The sequence below is a fragment of the Pelobates fuscus genome, chromosome 4, assembly GCF_036172605.1.
Source record: "Pelobates fuscus isolate aPelFus1 chromosome 4, aPelFus1.pri, whole genome shotgun sequence".
NCBI lineage: Eukaryota > Metazoa > Chordata > Amphibia > Anura > Pelobatidae > Pelobates > Pelobates fuscus.
The window spans coordinates 353,057,579-353,078,573 of record NC_086320.1 but is presented as its reverse complement, the minus strand read 5'-3'; the positions used below and the strand labels follow the sequence as shown (position 1 = coordinate 353,078,573).

Sequence of the window (20,995 nt, the reverse complement as noted above, 5' to 3'; positions counted from 1 at the left end):
TGTACTTTTTGATTGTACTTTTTCATACTTACTGAAAATTTCATTTTTCTTCAGTGTCCTGTAATGGGACTACTTTGAGTTTCAGGGTACTCACCTCCTTCCCAACTTTTTGAGCGTCGCCATGAAACCTCTTTTTTGTCCTGGCTGTTGTTGGGAAGCCTAGGATGGCTTCTTCGTGGCTGGCACAGCCCCATCTGATAACACTGATGTGCTAGCTTCATTGCCAGCACAACAGCCCATTTATTTCTGTTAAAGCTCCGGATTGGGCGATGGGGAGAGGGCACAAACAAATTATTATTATTTTGTAAGCGAGGCTTCTGCGGGGCACATGCACACTTTTAGTTGATAAAGCAGGGCCTGAGGACAGCCGGTAGGTGTTCTCACTTTCCGACAGATATCGGCTTACACTCTGCTAGGGCAGAGGGGGAGCACGATTTTGGCGCTGTTTAATAGAAATCTATATATTAGCTAGCGATTTTGCTAACACGATGTATAGATGAAAATTGATGAGGAGTTCATTTTCAGGTTAGTGAAGACTGGCATGACACGTTTCCTATAATGCTGACTGAACATTATAGCAAGTGGAGTTCTCTGACATGTGGTGTGCAAAGTTTAGCTATCTCTGCTCCGTATTTCACTGTTTATTTGAGAATGCTCAGGCTATGCAGATATAATTCTCAAAAATAATTCTCCATCCCCCTGTATCTTTCACTCTTAAAGAAACCCCTAGGTAACAAGTAAGGGTTTGTTTGTGACCCAGGTCAGTGTCACAAGTTGCGTAAAAAATTAGATTTCGTTCTTGCTGAAAATATATATATATATTTTTATTAATATATCATTAACATAGAATGACAAAATGTTGCCATCAAATGCCAGTGAAATGGTTTTCAAGAGATCACATTTCAAAGGAATTAGCATCATGTTGATATTGTGTAAATTTAATAAGATCTAACCATTTCCATGCTTAATAAAATATACACTATAAAACTGGCAGAAGTGATGAGCCCTCAGAAGTGAAATTTCGACTTTAATCACTCACAGTAGTGCCGTTGCTGTAGACCTCATGTTTTAGAACACATGCTATTATTTTATCGTGGTTTCCTCCAAAATAAAATATTAAGCTGTGTAAGCAATTTGCAGAAGGGAAAAAAAGATATAAATTTATAATATACTGCTCTTGCTTTGAATGTTTAAAGATGGGACAAAATCTTTTTTTTTTCTTTCTTGCAATGGAACTTTTTTAATCACGTGTGACGAGCATTAGTATTTAATAGATAGAAGAGGAATGATACATTTAACCACAATTTCTAACAGTTTCCCTTCCTGGAAAAGGCTTATTGAATTGTGTACAATGGAAAATATAGAGGATATGCACCTGGTTTAAATATTTTTGTGGGATTTCTATACACTTGCACGATCTAAAATTAAATTTGCCCAGAATGTGTTTCAATATTTTTCAGTTTGAACATTGGAAATCTGTATTCAGCTTTACATTAAGTCACATTGTATACTCACCATTGTTAGTCATTATAGTAACTTCATTAGATCTTGCTTTGCTGACAAGCCCCGCCAGGGGGCTTCACCATCAGGGCAGTCCACCATTATTTTATTTGCCATACATAGACAAGGGCTTTCCTCCTTTGGTGAGATGTCCACTTCGAACCAATCCTGGCTATTCTGCTAACTTGACACCATTCTTGAAATTCAGTGGAGTTTGGCACATTCCATTGTTTTTGTTACTTAGCAGTTTATGTTAATAATAAAACATGAAAACCATTCAGACATGTACCTGTGCTAAAAAGTCTGTAAAGTTGTATTGGTTTGTTCAAAGCTTCTGTATTATAATGTCTATGCATTATCTTAAAATGAATGGTACAAAAAACAAGTCATTGCTTTAAAACAAATTGAAATCTCATTTTCATAGATTGGTAAATAACCCACTCTGTTTAAAACAATCATTCCTACAAAGGGTCGTAAGAGGCAAACTGATTATCAAAGTATCACGGCATTAATTTAGTGTCTGTATCTTGATCAAATTGGATAGAATATTTCATGGATATTCATCCAATGATGTTCATAGGGAGAATGTGTATAACTGTTCTTGCTTGTTGTAAATAATACATACATGTATATCAGAGCTACATGTCTCTAATTGCAGATTAGAGAAAGTGCTACCTTGGCTCCAAATGTGCATTTTTCTGTTCTTAACCCCTTAAGGACACATGACATGTGTGACATGTCATGATTCCCTTTTATTCCAGAAGTTTGGTCCTTAAGGGGTTAAAGGAGCATCATTTTTAGAAATGCCTTGTTTAAGGGTCTAGACCTCTTTAGGTCCACTGTGTTTAAGTTCCATCTTTTCTTAAATCTATACATTTAATTTTCTGTGGCCAAGGAGGACTTCTCAAAGTCCGGTTTGAGATACGCAGGTGAAGTATAACAATAATATATCAACTTACAAATACATAGTGTCTTTACTTCCTGCTTAATGTGCGTAGACTCCCAGAAGCAACTGAGACTCCAGATTATTTAATATGAAGTGTTCCATTAATGCCTTGTGCAGACTTTTAATGCTACTTTTTTTTTAATTGTTTCATCCTTTTCCACTTGCGGATCTATGAGTGGGTGTATCTCAAATTCGTTTTCCTTTGCACCTCTCTTGTGTAGGCTTTGATTTTATAACCTCATTATAGTTATTAAACCATGCATTCTTTGTAAAGGTCACACACATTACTACTGGGAAGTGCACTTTTAGAGTGTATCACAATCAACATTAATCCCTGTCAGTACTTTTTCCTATTTTTGTTACCAAATTTTACTTGATCAGTTTTCTTTTCCCATAAATCCTTTAGTTCATAATGTATACAACACTGAACGAGACACTAAAGCATTCCTGAATGTCTCTCTGCCTCCTTCTTGGTCTCCTGCTGGTTGGTTATTTAATAATCATATGTAATATTCTAAATTATGCTACTAATAGGGGTTTTTCAGTGTATATTTTGACTAATGGTGACCCGCCCATGGTTTACAATTAAAGTTTTATTTGGTCTTTCAATCTTACAGTTTTCCGCGGTGAAACGCCAAATTCATTTACATGATAGAAAAAAATATAAATTAAAAAGGGAGAGAGCTTTGGAAATAATGTACTTTGCAATATACATTGTCTATAATCGAAAATATAAACCTGGCACTGGGTCCTTATGTTTAAAAAAAATATTATTTTTTATCCCTTTGTGTGTCACTTAATATTTTTTAAAAACATTTGCCGTAATTATTTGTATATGTATGCTGTTTTTAAAAATATGGAGTGACACACAAACGGATAAAAAAAAAATATATTTTTATCAACAAAAGGACCCTGTGCCACGTATTTGAAATTATTTCTATAAGTGTAGTTTTGCTTGAAAAACAGTATTTTGGATTAATTGGTTTTTTTCCATGTAGTAAAATATCCATGAAAAATACAACCACTATTTGTTTGTCACTATTTCCTTGCATTTCTGCAAAAGCAGAGGCAATCCACAGACTTGCTCTGTACCAAAGAGCTAGCAAAAGTAGTACAAATCCGACATGCAATCTCTGCTCAGAGCTACAGTGTTCATCCTCACTATCTTTACAGATTAAATTATGCAGCCTTGTTCATGACCACTTTGTTTGCTAGATAATCCAGTATATTCCATGGCCTACAATTCATAGCCAAATATATTCCGTCTTACTTTTTTTTACCAGTTCCACTCTGCCGCTTTGTTCTTTACCCCCTTGTTTGCCAGAGTCCTGCATGGCTGTGATAAGCAAAATCCATGGATTTTTCATGCAACAATCATGGACAATCTGCTTCATGTTTTTTTTCGGCTAAAGGCACAGACAGTGCACATAAAATGCATTGCCCAAACAAACCAACCCTGAATAGCATGTAAAGTCCATATTTCCTTTTGTGTGGATATTTGTAACTTGGGATGAACGGTTGTTACTTTTTTGTCTTTACTGTTTGTTGATTCTACTGTCTGGGGAAATTCCCCATGATGCACCTATCATTTGTGGTCACAGCTCCCGGTAACACAATCTTATGTGGTGTCATTAAATACCAAGCAAACCCCCCCCCCCCCTCCCCCCCCCCAAGATTTAGCGGCACACATTGTCCATGTAGAAATAACTCACAATAATGAGGTTAGTGGATAGTTACTTCAATTACCACACCACTTTATTTTACGAAATATAAAATACCGCATGAAATTGCATGTGATCATGTTTACCGGCCTTTAGCGAATAAAACGCCCAGTGTCTGCAGCTTTTGATAACATCTAGGGTTTTGATTTTCACCTCGTATTACTTTCCCAGTGAATGAGAAAGAAGCCCTTCTATGTATACGTAATTTAATTTACTGAATGTGCTCGCGATATGCCATAGGCACAGCATGTTCTGTTTAACTTAGTTCGTGCAGTTTAGACTTCCCCACAAATGTATTCATGACTTAAATAGTTGGTTATTTGGAGACGGGCATATTCTTAAACTTAAATACCATCCCAAACGTACCACTTTGAAACTACAATTTCGTTCTGTTACCTCATAAATTCCTATTGGCCACATGACCCTACTAAAGATCTAACCCTGGGCCTATTCCAAGCCTCAAAAAAAAATACAACAGGTTACTCTCTTGTGCCTTATAATATGGACTGAATGTGTATTAGAAGGTTTGAATGGAACACTATAAAGTATTTAATATCATCACATTGATGCATGTAATAACTTTCGCTTCATACTTCATTACAAACTCTTAAACCCTGCATGCAAACGTTTGATTGTTTTTTTCGTGATCGTTGATAAATATTACTTTGAATGTAAATTCTAAATTCACTTTGAACTTAATCTGCAAACATTTCACAAACTGTTATGCAAGTTCCTTTCCCGAATGTGCACTTTCTGCTACTTTGCTCAATTTGTTGTTTTTTTAATGCGCCAATTGAAGTTAATTTGTGACAGAAAGGTCTGAAACCGTCCCAGAGTGAATTTCTTTTTTAGATGTTCGGAACTTGCAGATGATGTTAGATACATTAACGCACACTAGCTCTTAATTGCTCTTAATTTTGGGTGTTGGATAAGCTATACATGATCATGGTGGATTCATTGAGATAAAAAACAATGAACAAATTTGAGGCTGCTGTTACTCAATAATGTTTAAACTCCAATAAAAAACCTCAGTTAAAGTTTCAAAGGGCTGCCCTATACTCTAGATTGGGAGACTCAGTTTTGATCCCTCCTATACATATTATAGCAACGCCAAGCCACTAGGCTAGCAAACAAAATATTGATTCGAATCCAACACTGGCCATGTAGCAATAAATTGTTGGCTACGTAATTTGGTCAAAGTCATTACATCTACGTTTTGAAGATTGTTGAAAAAAAATGTTTTTTTAAGGGAAAAGAAAACACAAATACCACAGAAATCCTGTCCTTGGAGAAATCTGCAAAATAATTAAAGACTTGAAATGACATATGATGACACTCTAAAAGAAGTCAACCACAAATTTGCAGTCTTTGAATTCTGACAACCACAATACCCCCAGACTAGCAATCTGTGAAACCTATTCAGCATCGCAAGTACATGCAGGGATTATTCATAAATAGGGAGATTACAACCATATTGCAACACTTAGGCTGAGACATACTGACTCAAAACTGGCTGCTAGTTTGAGGAATCGGGAACCAAAAATAGACACAAAAGATTAGAGTTTAGACAAAGGTGAACTACATATTTTTTTTTCTAAAGGGACGTCCCATAAAACAAGTCCTGGCTGGCAACCAGACAGTTGAGAGGGTTTTGTTCTTGACTCGCTGGAAGTGAGTGCTTCTGATGGGGAAGCATTGTTGGAGTGTCCAAATGCTTCTCAATGAGAAGAATCTGTCTGGAGGCAAAACATCAGTAATGATGACTTTACAGGAGGAAGATTGGAGCTGCAGAGCTAGCATAAAGGTGAGATTAATTGTTTTAGCACTTTTGGTGCTTGACTGGCAAGCAGAAATTAGACATTTTTTTATTGGAGTTGAGTGAGCACTCCAATAAAATAAAATAAAAAGTTATTAGAGTGTACCTTCATTCAAATATTTATTTATTTTCAACAGGGAATAGCAACCAGGAAAGAAAGTAAATAGTGCCAAAAGGTGATATAATATAATGTACAGGCAGAGTAGCAACAAGACAGAGGGAGGGGGATATAAGAAATAAGGCATAAATAAAAGAAAATCTGGAGAATTTATGGAATGTAGATTCTCTTGGTGTTAGATAAGATGGCCACTCTGAAGGGGTCATAATATTATTAGGTTCAGAACTTAGTTGCAAAGTACCATTTGGGTGATAAGGTGTTGAATTTTAACACATTTCTCCAACCAAGATATCTGTAGACTCAGATAAAAATATAAAAAGAAATATACAAATACCTTAGAAATCATTTGCAAAGACCCCCGACGGTGACTGCTTCACTGGCAGTGCGGTGGCTGAGGAATTCATGTAAAGGTGATTTGTACTTACCTGAACAGCAAGGAGCTGACGTCAGCGTGGTGCTCTCGTACATTCGAGATAGCGAGATAGTACAATACTGAGGTCTATGGAGCATAAGCTTGCTTGTAATATATTGTGCTTGCATTTGGGAGTATAGTGAGTGTATGCAACAGTGTAAATGCATGCAAGATTCAAGGAGCATTGTAGGGTCAGGAACACAAACATGTATTCCTGACCCTATAGTCTTAAAACCACCATCTAGCCCCCCTGCCCCAACCTTTCCTCCCTAAATATTGTACAATCTTACTTGTAGTTAAGTCTGCTGCTGCTGGCTCTGCCCCTGATCTGTCTGTATGGCTGACCTAATCAGAAGTGATTCTCTGAGACTGAGCCAATCACAGTGCTTCCCCATAGGATTGGCTAAGACAGTCAGGGAAGCAGATCAGGGGCAGAGCCAGCACAAGTCAACACAGCCCTGGCCACTCAACATCTCCTCATAGAGATGAATTGAATCAAGGCATCTCTATGAGGAAAGTTCAGTGTCTCCATGCAGCACTGCCCTAGGAAGCACCTCTAGTAGGAGTGGCAAGTGGAGTTATCACTAGGCTGTAATGTAAACACTGCATTTTCTCTGAAAAGACAGTGTTTACTGCAAAAAGCCTGAAGGGAATGAATCTACTCACCAGAACAAATACAATAAGCTGTAGTTGTTTTGCTGACTATCATGTTCCTTTAAATATAATGTTAGAAGTCGTTAGGATAAAGGAAGGTATAAGGTTGAGGGGTTAATTCCATTGATAGATTTGCATAGGGTGTTAAGAGGATTAAAAACTTGTGAGGGGATATTTTTGGTATAAGGGATATTTAGGATTACTGGGTCTAGTGTTAGAGTGGGGTTAAATTTAGTATTCGGGTAACAATGGTGTTTATTTTTTCAGGTTTAGGCTTTGGGTACTTACATTTAGGAATAAGGAAAGGGATTGTTTAGGTTTTGGGGGATTAAAATTACCTTGTTTAGAAGGTAATGTGGAGTTTGAAGGGTTATTTGCAAAGTACTCACACTTTTATGTATGCTGTAGTTTATTGAGCCAATAATTTACAGAACAGCTGCAGAATCGGTTATAAAGGGGGCCTCACTCGGCACTGCCTCTGCTCCTCCAGCTTGTATGAGAGGCTGTTAGTGGACAGATGGGAAGTGATCCTTTTCACTGTCCAGCCTCACACACAGACACTGGAGGAGCTGGGACAACTCTGCTATCAAGTATTACAGGCTGACAGGACTACAGAGGACACTGGCCAAGGCTTCTGCTACTGATCTCCCCACCTGCCCACTTGAGCTCCAAAAAGGCACATTGTAAGTGTTGCAAACAGGTGCCCTCTGAAGGACTGTAAAGCAGGTGCCTACTCTGCCTAAAGGCAAATCCTGCCCTCACGGACACATGGCCTGCTGAATGAGAAGGACTCACAAATTCTGTTCCTAGGTTGCGAGCGCTTGCAAGCCCAAATAATGTCCCTGTGTCTGTGATTTGTTTGTGCTACTCATAGCCACCTGTTGTGTCAAATTGAAAAAGAGTTGAATTGAAAGAAAGCAGGGTCAGTATCCTAGCACCACAGCCACTTCAGTAAGCTGAAGCAGTTATGGTGCCTAGAGTGCTTTTATGGAGGATGTTTTATTTTTAAACCCTCATAAGACTATTGCATTATTTAACATGGTAAAATGTGCAGTGACGGTAATAAATCCACGCTTACATTCACCGCCTAAATGAAGTAGTATGCCCTTCCGTATTGGATATTTTTTCATTGATTTTCAACATAAACATTTTCATATAATGGTTGCGTGGGCATAGGACTTCATATTACCTGGATACTGTGTAATTGCACACCAAAATCATTTTATGCAAAGCCAATTTTTTTTTCAAATGTGTTTTTTACGAAAAAAAGAGAAGACTTGCAAAAATTTGCTCTAGTCTCGCATTTGAAATTTATCATTTAATCACAGTTTGATATTCAGATTTCTTTTTGGATTCTGAATGCTTTTCCGAATTCTCTTTAGGCTTGGTATCTTACAGTGTTTGTGCATTAATCTTGAGATGACTGTAAACGAAAAAATGAATTATGTTTTGTAGGGAACAGTCACATTTGTGTGTTTTATTTTTGTAATATATTTATATCAGCAGACACTGTTGAAGTATATCATTTTGTCAAAGAGCAAGCAGATGTGAAAATAAAATCAATGTATTTCTGCCAAATTTATTGATAAATGTAATATTCAAATGCTTTTCCATAGGTATTACATGTCCCCATATTTTCCTGTCTTCTTGAAAACCATGCCAACTCCTGACTATCTCTGCCCTGTGATATTGCTTCGGACCTGTATGTTCTTATTTTATTTTACTTTTCCAGTGAATGGCAATGTTACACCTGCGACTGTCTAAACACACTAGCAGTGGAAAAGCACAATGTTACATGCCATGAAACATTTTGAATCCCAGCAAAAATAAGAACATAAAGCGGATCAAAGTGTTAAATTAGAAATTAAAGGAGCTCTGTCACCTTTTGGGTGCTCGGCATATTTTGCAAAGATCGCAATTTGAGCTTCGGTAGGTTTTCTGTGTGATCGGACCAGATGGACTAGCCCCATGTGCATTAATGAGCCTTGGGAGTCCATGAACCTATTGCCTTTCCTTGCAACACGTTTGGTAGGTACTAACCACTGCATACCGGGAACACCCCACAAGACTTGCCATTTTGGAGATGCTCTGACCCAGTCATCTAGCCATCACTATTTGGCCCTTGTCAAAGTCACTCAGATCTTTCCGCTTGCCCATTTCCCTGCTTCCAACAGATGAAATTCAAGAAGTGGCTGTTCACTTGCTGTCTAATATATTCCAGCCCTTGATAGGAGCCATTGTAACGATATAATCAATGTCACTTCACCTGTCAGTGGTTTTAATGTTGTGGCTGATTAGTCTACACATTTATGTGTAGACCAAAGTTTCCCTAAAAGTAAATGAACATGTCATTCATATAAAGCAGCCAGTGAGTTTACACAGTATTTGTATTTAAATCTACTGGATAATTGGAATTCAGAATGTGATTCTTAAGTTTCAAATTCCTTTTCATTTCAACCGGATGACTTCAAGTAAAGTTCAGCAGTTGAACTAATCCTCTTTTAAGAATCTTAAGGGTCCTGAGATGCTTTAAGAAAAAGTGATAGTATGGGTATTTCTTTTCAAAAGTAGGCTTTCTGACTTACTGTAGCAATCATACTTCTTTATTGTAGGATGAAAAGACATATCGTTCAATTCTTTTTGAAAAGCAATCTTTTTCACCAATTTTTCCTACAGTGAAGTTTTTCTTAAAAAAGGCCAAACAATCTTAAAAGGTAAATCTACTTTGGGTGGCAAACATGGTCATGTGAGACATATTTTTAATTTATTTACTGGGTTATGCAATATCTTTGATCAGTTACTGACAGTGGGCTAGTATCAGTTTAGTGACATACCACTGGCAGCTTTAGCAAGATCAATAAATCTGCGTAAACAATGCTACCTCCCCAACTTTTTTTGTTTGCAGCAGCTCAATCTAGCCCCTCAATAGCAAATACTCAGCATGGGGCAAATGCAGCAGGGCTATACAACTGCATCCTCATACTACCCAAGTGTCCCACTGTTGGAAGGATAAGTCCCTATTTGGGACTCAGATATTGCACTACTTTTTTTTCTACTCTACTGTTCCTCTTTTCTTGTAGCTTGATGTGTATATATTTGTTTGTAAAATTCATTTTAATAAAAAATACTTTGTACTTCTTATAAATTAGTATTTCAGTGATATAATCAGTAGATCATGGAGTCACCAAAACTATTAGGAATTGACCTGCTCTCTCTTCAAGTCTTCACCCTCTCCCAAAAATGAACATGTTCGCCTTTGATTATTCGTACCATAGGGAGGTATGCAACTTTTGTAACATTAAGCAGCAAGGCATCATGGCTTTTTAAGAGTAGCCAGATGTGTTTTGTCAAAAACTCTGCTCTGCAGATTTAGTAAAAATCTAAATATTTTGTAAGTAAATATTAGTTTGATGAAAGATTTATATTATCATCATTCAGTTCAAGCAGTGAGAATGGTAAATGGAAATAAATACAGCAGTTTTGATTTTCGAAAGAAGTACCAAGAAGGAAAAAATACTAAATTACTTTAGGAATCAAGAAGTCAATACGAATTCCATAAACATATTTGAACAGTCACATATAAAGTGAAAAGATTGATGGGAGGTTATCTTGAAGACATCTATGACCCCGCGGCTCTCGCGAGACTTACACTGTGAGTTGACAGAGGAGCTGACCGGACCGGCGCGGAGGAGAAGGGAGCTGACAGGAGCTGCAGGAGAGGTAAGTAACAGCTTCCTGCCAGCCCCCCTCCTACACAGCCCCATTGTCTGTATTATGGCAATGTAAATTGCCATAATACAGACATTGGCTCGAGTATAAGTCGAGTTGGGGTTTTTCAGCACAAAAAATGTGCTGAAAAACTCGACTTATACTCGAGTATATACGGTATATCTTGATGGCTACTATCTTTTATTTTTATGGATTAATACAGATTCCTGAAGCAAAAAAGTGAAGATAACTGTGTTCCATAACATTTATATACATATATTAAGTTTTCTAACTCTACTTTTGCATGATAATTGAAAATTGAATCAATATTGTCTCTGTAGAGAGCTCATTACGCTAACAAGACTACACATTACTTTAAGCCCTATGAGAACCCATACTTCTCATCCAGTCCAACGTTGTAATTAAATTCTGTTTATCCTCTTTCTGTATCCTATATTTTATAGGGAGGAAATCAGACAGCCACCGTCATTGCTCTCTGCTCGATGAGAGACTTTAATCTTGCGCAAGAAACATGTCAGCTGGCTATTCGAGATGTTGGAGGACTTGAAGTTCTGATTAACTTGCTTGATACAGAAGAGATCAAGTGCAAGGTAAGAGACACATCGCAAGACTGCAGACGTTCCGGACATCAGCTGGCATTAACACATTCACTTTATATAATGATCGAGACGATTTTGTAAAAAAGAAAAAAAAAAGGAAGCATGTTAAAAAGCCATAGTTAGAGAAAGTTATATGTCAAGGTAGGAAACATTTCAAATGATTTCAGACAATATAATACACTGTTTCTTTGCTTCATAATCATTCAGAATTATTATACAAAAAGAATAGCTTTTTAAAGTGGATTCTGTATGCCCAAAATGACAGAGTAATGTAACAATCCCATTTTTGTAATCTATATATTGGACTGTCAAACTGCTAGCAGATGTTCAAAAACAGACCGAGTTTACATATTTTAGAGGATGGCAGGAGAAAATACGAAAGCTATTTTCTGTTGGTTAATTCTGCAGCTGATGTCTGAAATGACCGTCTGCTAGAGAATATATCCCCAATGTTACTTCTTCTTTATACATTTGTAAACAGTGAGTTTTTCCTTGAGAAGGCCAAAAGTTTTTTTTGCACCAACATTCTAGAATCTTAAATGTGTTAAAAACACATTATATGTCACCCCACGTCTTCCCCCCTTAGATAGGATTGGAACTTACCTTTTTTTCCAGCCTGGGCTAAAATCATCATATTTGCCTATTTCAGCCAATCCAATGCTTTCCCATAGTAAAGCATTGAGAAGCTATTGCTCGGCAAAATGCCGAGCTGACCAGTCCGCATCTACTCATAGAAATGCATTGACTCAAGGAAGCAACTTTAGTAGCCATCTGAGTGACTGCCACTGGAGGTGTTCATAGGGTGTAATGTAAACACGGCCTTTTCTCTGAAATTATAGGCCCGGTCACGGTGTTAAAGGGCTGCATCGCTGATCAGCCCCTGAACACACATTGCCATCGGGTGACCCTAAGTACATGGACCACCTTAGCGTGCGGGCCTCGGTGCACTGGCGGTAGTTAGAAACATAGAAACATAGAATGTGACGGCAGATAAGAACCATTTGGTCCATCTAGTCTGCCCAATTTTCTAAATACTTTCATTAGTCTCTGGCCCCATCTTATAGTTAGGATAGCCTTATGCCTATCCCACGCATGCTTAAACTCCTTTACTGTGTTAACCTCTACCACTTCAGCTGGAAGGCTATTCCATGCATCCACTACCCTCTCAGTAAAGTAATACTTCCTGATATTATTTTTTAAACCTTTGTCCCTCTAATTTAAGACTATGTCCTCTTGTTGTGGTAGTTTTTCTTCTTTTAAATATAGTCTCCTCCTTTACGGGGTTGATAGTTCCGCCGTTGCTTCTAGCCATACAGATTCATACCAGCAATAGGCAGTTGTGATAGGCTGAAAGTGGTCAGCTGACACTCTCCGCCAATAACCGCTGCCCTTCGCTGCCTGGGCTAATGCTTTATCCTTAACGCAAGCAGCACAGTGAGGATGGCCTGCTGGGAACAATCGTTTAGCATTAAATCATTAAAAAGGGTTTAACACTAAAACAAAATGACAGTACCAGGGGTCTACAACACTCGACCCACTTCAATAAGACAAAGCAGTTATAGTCCCTACAATGCCCTTTTAAAGCGATTCAGTCACACATCACACACACCCTAAAAAAATAGGCATTGTATAATATAAAATCTTTATGAAATGCCCATGAAGACTGTGTTACAATTTCACTGAAATTCCAACTCACCATCTGGGGACTTTGCAAATTATGGGAAGACTCCAGAAGTTGGCAGAACTGATTTAAGTATTTGATGATTATATATGTCTTATAATCAGATGTTTTATACTTGTAGAGATTATAATAAGTATAAATAATACGTTTTTATAATATGTTTACTGTTTGCATGATGTTCTCTTCAACCATTTATTCACAGTTAGTTGCACAGTGGTTGAGTATATTATGTATATTGTTTTGCAAGAATTTTTTTTTATCAGAAATTAATATATATATATATATATATATTTTATTTTTTTTACCCAGATTGGTTCATTAAAGATATTAAAAGAAATTAGTCATAATTCACAAATCAGATGTGCTATTGTTGACCTTGGCGGCTTACAAACCATGGTCAATATACTCGACTCTCAGGACAAGGACTTGAAGTGTTTGGCAGCAGAAACTATAGCAAACGTTGCAAAGTTTAGACGAGCTCGACGGACAGTTAGACAGCATGGTGGTATCAAGAGATTGGTACGTACAATGAATTAAAGGTTACATTTTGTATGGATGTTATGTATTACTGATGTGCTTTGGTGAATGCAATTTATCAAGCTCTCACAGATGTACTGTATGGCACTAAATTTGCACTTTTATGTGTTTATTAACTCACAAAACATTTCACAGCATATTTCACTAAGGTGTGCCAACTTGGGACATTGTTTTTATTCAATAGAGTGCAATTAAACTGATTTTTTTTAATCTAAGGAGCTACTCCAAGCACCTTGGCCTCTTTGGCGATTTAAAGTGGTCATGGTGGTTGGATTTAGTCTGTTTGTACAGCATTTCAGTAAGAAATACAGAACTTTGCTGCCATCCCAAGTTATAGTTGTTTCCTCAGATAGTATATCTTTTAATACAGTGATACTGGTTTATGTTTCCAACATTGTGAACCAAAAGAACGCTGCGTGGTCAGGGGTCAAATGATCCAGTTATGATTCACAAACTTAAAGTTCTAGAATATTCACGCAAACCACTGCTCATTCCCTTTTATTCATGGCTCTCCCATGTGCCTAGTTAATATTCTGTCTGCTTATAGAGTGGTGTTTTAGTCTTAAATCTCTGGAGTTTTAAAAAATGAATTTAGTAATTGTCAGTACATTGTAGTCTATGATTGTTTTAAACTACTAACGTATATCCTTAAGGTTGGGTTGTTGGACTGTGTTCCAATGAGATCATCAAACCTCACTCCAGAACAGGAGAAAGACATTGAAGTGGCAAGATGCGGAGCTCTTGCCCTGTGGAGCTGTTCTAAAAGTACCCGGAATAAAGACGCAATTCGAAAAGCTGGTGGAATACCTCTACTTGCGCGGCTTCTCAAATCTCCTCACTCAAACATGCTGATACCGGTGGTTGGAACTCTTCAAGAATGCGCTTCAGAAGTAAGTATTTGAGCCGGTTTAAAGCACCAATGACTTCAATCTCAACAACTCATTACAGCCACAGTTAATATTGTTATCTTTCCTATTAGTTTGTTTAAGAAGCAACAACTTATGCCAATGTATAATTGTTACCCAAGATACCATATGCGCATTCACAGCTGTCCAATTAAGAGTAACAATGTAGCATACTTTTGATTCTGAGAAAAGGGCAAGGTTGCTGCCAAGATTTGGGGTAAAGAGTGAACCATAAAGAAACTGGATTCATAGCTTCTGTAGGATTTGAGGTTTGATGAAGACCAGTATTATTAGGTCAGATCATTACCTGTTGTCGTGGGCTTCAAATATAGGGATGTCTTTGATTTGAAATTGTGCTGGACCATTTAAATCGTTACTATTTTACTGGAGATTTAAAAAAAAAAATAGAATTGGAATCTGTGCACCCTCAACTGAGTAAGGCATCAATTACATATGTGATGGTCACATTTTTTGTCAATTTTTCTGCTCCCAATAAGCCAGTTAACGGATCAGATCGATTTACTTGCAGCAGTTCAATGCTTATCAGGAGCAAAAAAAAAATACAGTTTTAAATCCAAAGCCTGTGTTTCATATTGAAAAAATATAGGCATCGGCGATACGGCGATTCAAACCCTTTTCGCCTTTAAACAAATGTATCGTATTCAACAGCTAAAAGCTGTCAAGGAGACCCCCACATTAGTACCAGGAAGTTTATAAAACTCCCCATGCCCCAACTTATAATGCTGAGTGGGGGCAGGTCCGCTAAACAGAAAGCAGTTAATGGCTGCTCACTGTAATACAATATTAGCTGCCCAGACACTTTTAACATATTGGGAGACCTGCTACAGATATATTACTATCACCACTATATGTTTCTTTCTAAATAGATAACATATATATATATATATATATATATATATATATATATATATATATATATAGTGGTGGATCTATCCTCAAAGCTTCTAGGAAAAATAAATCAGAATTTGTGTTAAGAAATCAATGTATTGTCTCAAAATGTTATACAAGTAAAACAGAGCAAATTAGTCATTCTAAATATTCATCATTTTTATTTTTTATTTATTAATTGCTGAAACAGCCCAGTATATTAAAATGTTTGAACACATTACGCAGGTAACCTTATAGAAAGTGCTGTTTGTAACATTTTTTTAATATATTTTATATAAGATATATGTATATATGTGTGTGTACAAAATGAGATACGTGAGAAATGGGTTTTAAGGATTTTTTTTCCATTTAATTCTGCATTGTTAAGAAAAAAACACAATATAATAAAGAAAAGAAAATGGCAAAATTATAATAAATTATAGGGAATTGTGTTTTTTTTTTAATTATCTGAGCTTTAGTGCTTCATTTTGTAGCTTTTTATTGTCGGGGGGAAAATCTATTCATTCTAGTTAATTGTTCATTAAATAATGCACAGTAATCATTAAAGTATAAAATAAAAATACTACAAAAAAATACTTTCCAGTATTAAAAAAATAATAATTGTATAGCATTTAAACTAGCTAACACATTATTAACATATGTTCTTACTTGAGAGTGAAATGGTAACACATATTATATTTAATACTCTGTCATCTTAAATAAAACCATTAGCCTCATTAGCTGAGGATGGCACGAAAATTTAGTATGATCATAGCTCACTATTTAAAAGAGCATAGATGCAATTTATTTAATGAATTTTCCTTGCTTGATCAGTTTGAACACTTTTCAAAATAATACATTTTTCAGTTCAAAATACATGTTAATTATAGGTGCCCGAAGTGTGTTTTTGTATATTGTTATCCATTTTTAATGTATTTTATAATCATATATTGTACAAGAATTGGCTCTTCCCCTACAACATTTTTCCAAACGTAAGTTCATACAACGACTGTAATCATTTAAGGAAAACAAATACTTTAAACTAATTTTCTTTATTTTTCTTCCCTTTTTTTACATTGTTCCGAGTGACCAGGTTAACACATCTTAAGTTATATATTTAAACAACTGAAAGTTACGTTACATGAAACACAAACTCTTATAGTTTCATGCAAGATGTATTATGTGTCAGACATGTTTTGGAGTAATTATTATTGAAAATACCACATGTACATTAATTCCCTCTCATGTATCTCCTCCAGGAGAACTGTCAACGATTGTTACATCATTTTCTATCTATGTACCAAAATATGGTGAATTAACATCCGCCAATATGCGCACACTTCTCCTAAATTATCCTTCAGTGGGTATATTTAATTATAATGTTACCATTCAAGTTGCATGGTCTTTATTTGAGCATTTTGTTTGGTACTTAAAAAATTAAGGCTGCACAATGTTGTAAAAGTTAACAAATCTCCAAAGTATGGACAATATCAGGTTAACTATTTATAAAGCTATGTAAAAGGATATCATGGCAGAAGTTACTTTATTTATTTATTTTATTTTTTAATTACAAGCTATTATAAAAGTTTCCAGCACTTGTGGTCTTAAATATAATTGCAGCTGTGGATATAGACCTTTTCCAGATTCGTGATTGGGTATTGTTAAAGTAATAATAAATCTACTGCACTTTAAAAAATATTTATTTTCTAAAAATACGCATATATACTAAGTGGTCACTTTATTAGACAGACCTGTATGTGAAAGCAGATCCCCTCACTGAACCACGCTTCTTTACTTAATGACAAAAGAATGTTGACATGGTCTAAAGGTTCAGTAATTCTTGACCAAACATTAGATTGGGGAAGACATGTGGTGTAAGAGACGATGCCCTTGGTATGATTACTTATTATTTGTGCCAGTATTTCTGAAACAGATCTCCTTTATTTACTACAATCGATAGAGTAATGTTACAATAAAAAGTAGTATCCAGTATGTGAGGGCAAGTGTTTTTGTTACTATGGAAGTGTCTTGATAATTAGGTCATTCAAGCGTTGTTCAGCAGAGCAGTTAGACACTCTACGCCATTCCTGCGGCAATTATGAAATGCAGTGCTGTTTTTGTGCACAGCGCCATCCCTGTGCACACTACAACACACTGAGTAATTCCAGTGTCCTTACCGATGCACATCGTCACTGCCATGCCAATAGTGGTGCCGTCGGTTATTCTGACATCAGTTAGGACACGGAACGCTTACCAAATGACTCTTATTATACTAACATGAGCTTGTGTCATTTTTTTACACTGAAAAATGCTGCATTAAAAACGCTTCTTTGTTCACGCATGTTCTGGCATTGCAGGCATGACATGGACTAATAGACTTCAACCTAGGGCTATATTTTAAATCCAGGTTTCCCATGGTTCTCTGCTCTGTTGTAGTTCCTGTATACCCGATAGTACGGCCTTTTTGCTTATTTGGTTACTGACTCCGACATTTCTGTCTACTCTTTACTAATATAATCCTAACCTTGGTGTGTTCCTTGATTTTGGGTCTTTTGGTACTGCTTGACCTGTCTTGACATTTTTAGGGTTCTTTTCAGTCTGCTTGCCGACATTCTGTTTAAATAATCTCATGCTAGCCCGGCCACTCTGAGTAAACTCTTCTGTTCTGTCTCTGGCTAGCGTTGTCTGTTAGGGTTAGCTAGCCTTGGCAGGGAGGCCAGAGAACACCACACACTTTTTTTTTAATTCTTTATTTTTGATGTGCATGTATAACATTCGCTTGACTGCAATGCCACAACAGCATTCCTAGGTAATAGAAACATACAAAAGTTGTATCTGTTGTTAAGCATTTAAAAGATTTGCACATATTTTTAAACAATATATGATAAAACAGGCTAGGTACATGCTGGCTGTCTAAGATGAGTTAGTCAGACGTTTGGTAACAGTGGTTTAAGGTTATTAAGTGCAGTAATCGTTGTCTCTTTAGCTTCGGGCCCTAGGCATGATCACGCTTGAACAGGCTATCTACCTAGTCATATCCTACAGTCGCTTAGCAGTTAGGTCACATATCAGACTTTGTGTCAGTCGCTAGGTAAGTTGCTTCAATGTGATGGGTTAAATATGCCAATTCACATCCAGCATTTGTAGTAGTATTGAAACAAAGATCACCCATGCTTTTGCAATTCTAACTAATGACAGTTATATAAAGACAGGCTGGTAAGGTCAACAAAATGGGCGCTCCTATTCACAACGTGATCTATAGGCAAGCTTTTGGGTGCAGTATACCCCCAGGCAGCATATCTCGTGAGTGAACGACACAGTCCCTGAGGTTGAGACAGTGAATGACAGGACAGTTCTGGTTGAAAAAGTCCTTTGTTAGGTGAGTAAGGGACGTCCTCTGCAGCTGCTGGTGTGTTATATCAGGGAGCCCTGTCTGCTGCCAGTCGTTGGGTAGAGTCTCTACCATGTTCTAGTCGCATGTGAGGATCTCCTTTTCAGGGATGTGGGTGATGGCTCCTTTGCTTTTCCGCATGCTGGTTTGCCTCCCAGTGCGGCTACCACATGCTGGTATGCCTCCCAGTGCGGCGGTGGTTGCAGGCTGCCGATGCCTCTGTGGGTCGTCTTGTTTCTCCGTTCAGAGGGAGGAAATGCCGGAGCCCAGCTGGGGACCTCCGAGGGTGCAGTGTTAGTGGAGGTGGGTGGCTTGCTGGGGTTCTGGGATGTGTGCAAGTGGGTGGTTGCAGTCGGGGACTGTACCTTTGGCATGTTCAGTCCGCTCATTTTACTGCTGCCGTTGGGTACCTTGTGGAGGCTCTGGGCTCGCCTCGCCACTGCCATCTTAGTGACAGTGCCTGGAGCGTGGGCCTTAGCGGCCCTGTTGCTTCGCCTGTCGAGCTTGCGGCTGTTGGGTCCCGAGAGTGGGGACCGGGATCACCCCCCCGGTCCAAAGGGGGGGGGGGGTACGGGGCCGGTTCTCCGCGGCTCTCCGCCCGCTGAGGGCCACCGTTGCCGGTCGGTTTCGTGCCAGATAGTGGAATGTTGGGATGTGGAATAGTTGGCATGCCACAAGGGGGACATCAATTGGCCCATCTTGAAAGGGAGATTATAAGCTTGGCAAGTATGCATGCAAACTGATCTAGAGACACTCCAGCTGATGTAAGCTCAGTGCAGTAATGCATCTATTGATTCATTCACCCTGCTTACTGGGTTCTCTGAACAATTTTAAAAAGTTTATATATTCTTTAATAATTAAGATCATTTATCAGTGAATAAATGTCATATTAGTACCATTTTGTAGAGGTTTGCAGAAAATGCTCACATTGTCCAGAGCATTTTTGTCTCTACTTTTAAAGCATGTCCAACACGCCTGTTACATTTCTGTAAGGTGTGTATTCATTCCATCCTTCACAGACATAGACGTTTATGGTGTTCAGACCCAGGCAATGTCAATAACATCACCTATTGAGTTTGCTAAAACCGAAAATACCAGTTGAAAGGGTCTTTGCATAAGCCCATTCCAATTTATCCAAATTTAAGTATCTGTCATTGTCTCTGAATGTATGGCCATGTCTGCTTTATATTAGGACCTAATGTTCCCACCAATTTTGTTTGCAACAAAAATCCGCAGACATGATTATTACAAAATTGTCTTGGTTAAACAAAAGGCTGGATGATGGAACGTGAAATTATTATAATGCCTAGATGTCTTTCGGTAACTAGATTGTATCATCATTATTTTTACTGTTTTTTATTTATTTATTTTTATTTAGGGAAGTTACAGACTTGCAATAAAAACAGAAAAGATGATTGAAGACCTTGTAAAAAATCTTAATAGTGACAATCAGGAGCTTCAAATGCATTGTGCCAGCGCAATATTTAAGGTAAGTTAACAAGCCTAGTACATTTGTGCTTGTTTGTATATGAGGATGGACCTATGTATGTGCACCTTTGTTCTGAACAATTGAACTACTCATAAAAGTAGGGTACAAGGAGCAACGTTTGGTGTTCTTCACTAAATTGAGGATTCAAGAGAAATAATATACCGGTAATTGAAAATTTTACGTCTAGACAAACATTTTTTTTACAAATAGACAAACCTTAAAAATAGAGTTTGGAAAAAAAATCACTTCAAATATGAAGTTATCTTTTCAATTCTTAATGATTCTTAGTTACGTAAGTCAATAAACAATGTAGGTTTTGTGTCATCCTTTGGATATTATAGTTTCAATTTCAAATTTCAAAAAGCAATACATACCATAAAGAGATCTGTAAAGAATCCCACAAATTAGCCAGCAATAACAATGTAAAATGTTATTCTTTAAAATAAAATGAAAACAATTTTTACAAGAAAATCTACAAGCAAAAATTCATAATAATGGGTAATAAGTAGCACATCATATGAGATTAAATAAAATGTATTTTCTGTTTTACCATCGTGTTAAATCCCAAACCAAAATGTTGGTAAATTAAAAAATATTTTCATTCGTCGT

General features: G+C 37.2%; 1 protein-coding gene across 2 annotated transcripts in view; it reads left to right on the top strand.

Moving 5' to 3' along the window:
• Positions 1-20,995, top strand: part of ODAD2 (outer dynein arm docking complex subunit 2) — a 128,256-nt gene that overhangs the window by 56,604 nt on the left and 50,657 nt on the right. For both annotated transcript variants that reach the window (XM_063450798.1, XM_063450797.1), the window contains exons 11-14: positions 11,340-11,486; positions 13,486-13,695; positions 14,367-14,603; positions 20,276-20,386. In XM_063450798.1, the coding sequence (XP_063306868.1) occupies positions 11,340-11,486; positions 13,486-13,695; positions 14,367-14,603; positions 20,276-20,386 (705 nt within the window). The remainder of the gene's footprint in view (positions 1-11,339; positions 11,487-13,485; positions 13,696-14,366; positions 14,604-20,275; positions 20,387-20,995) is intronic.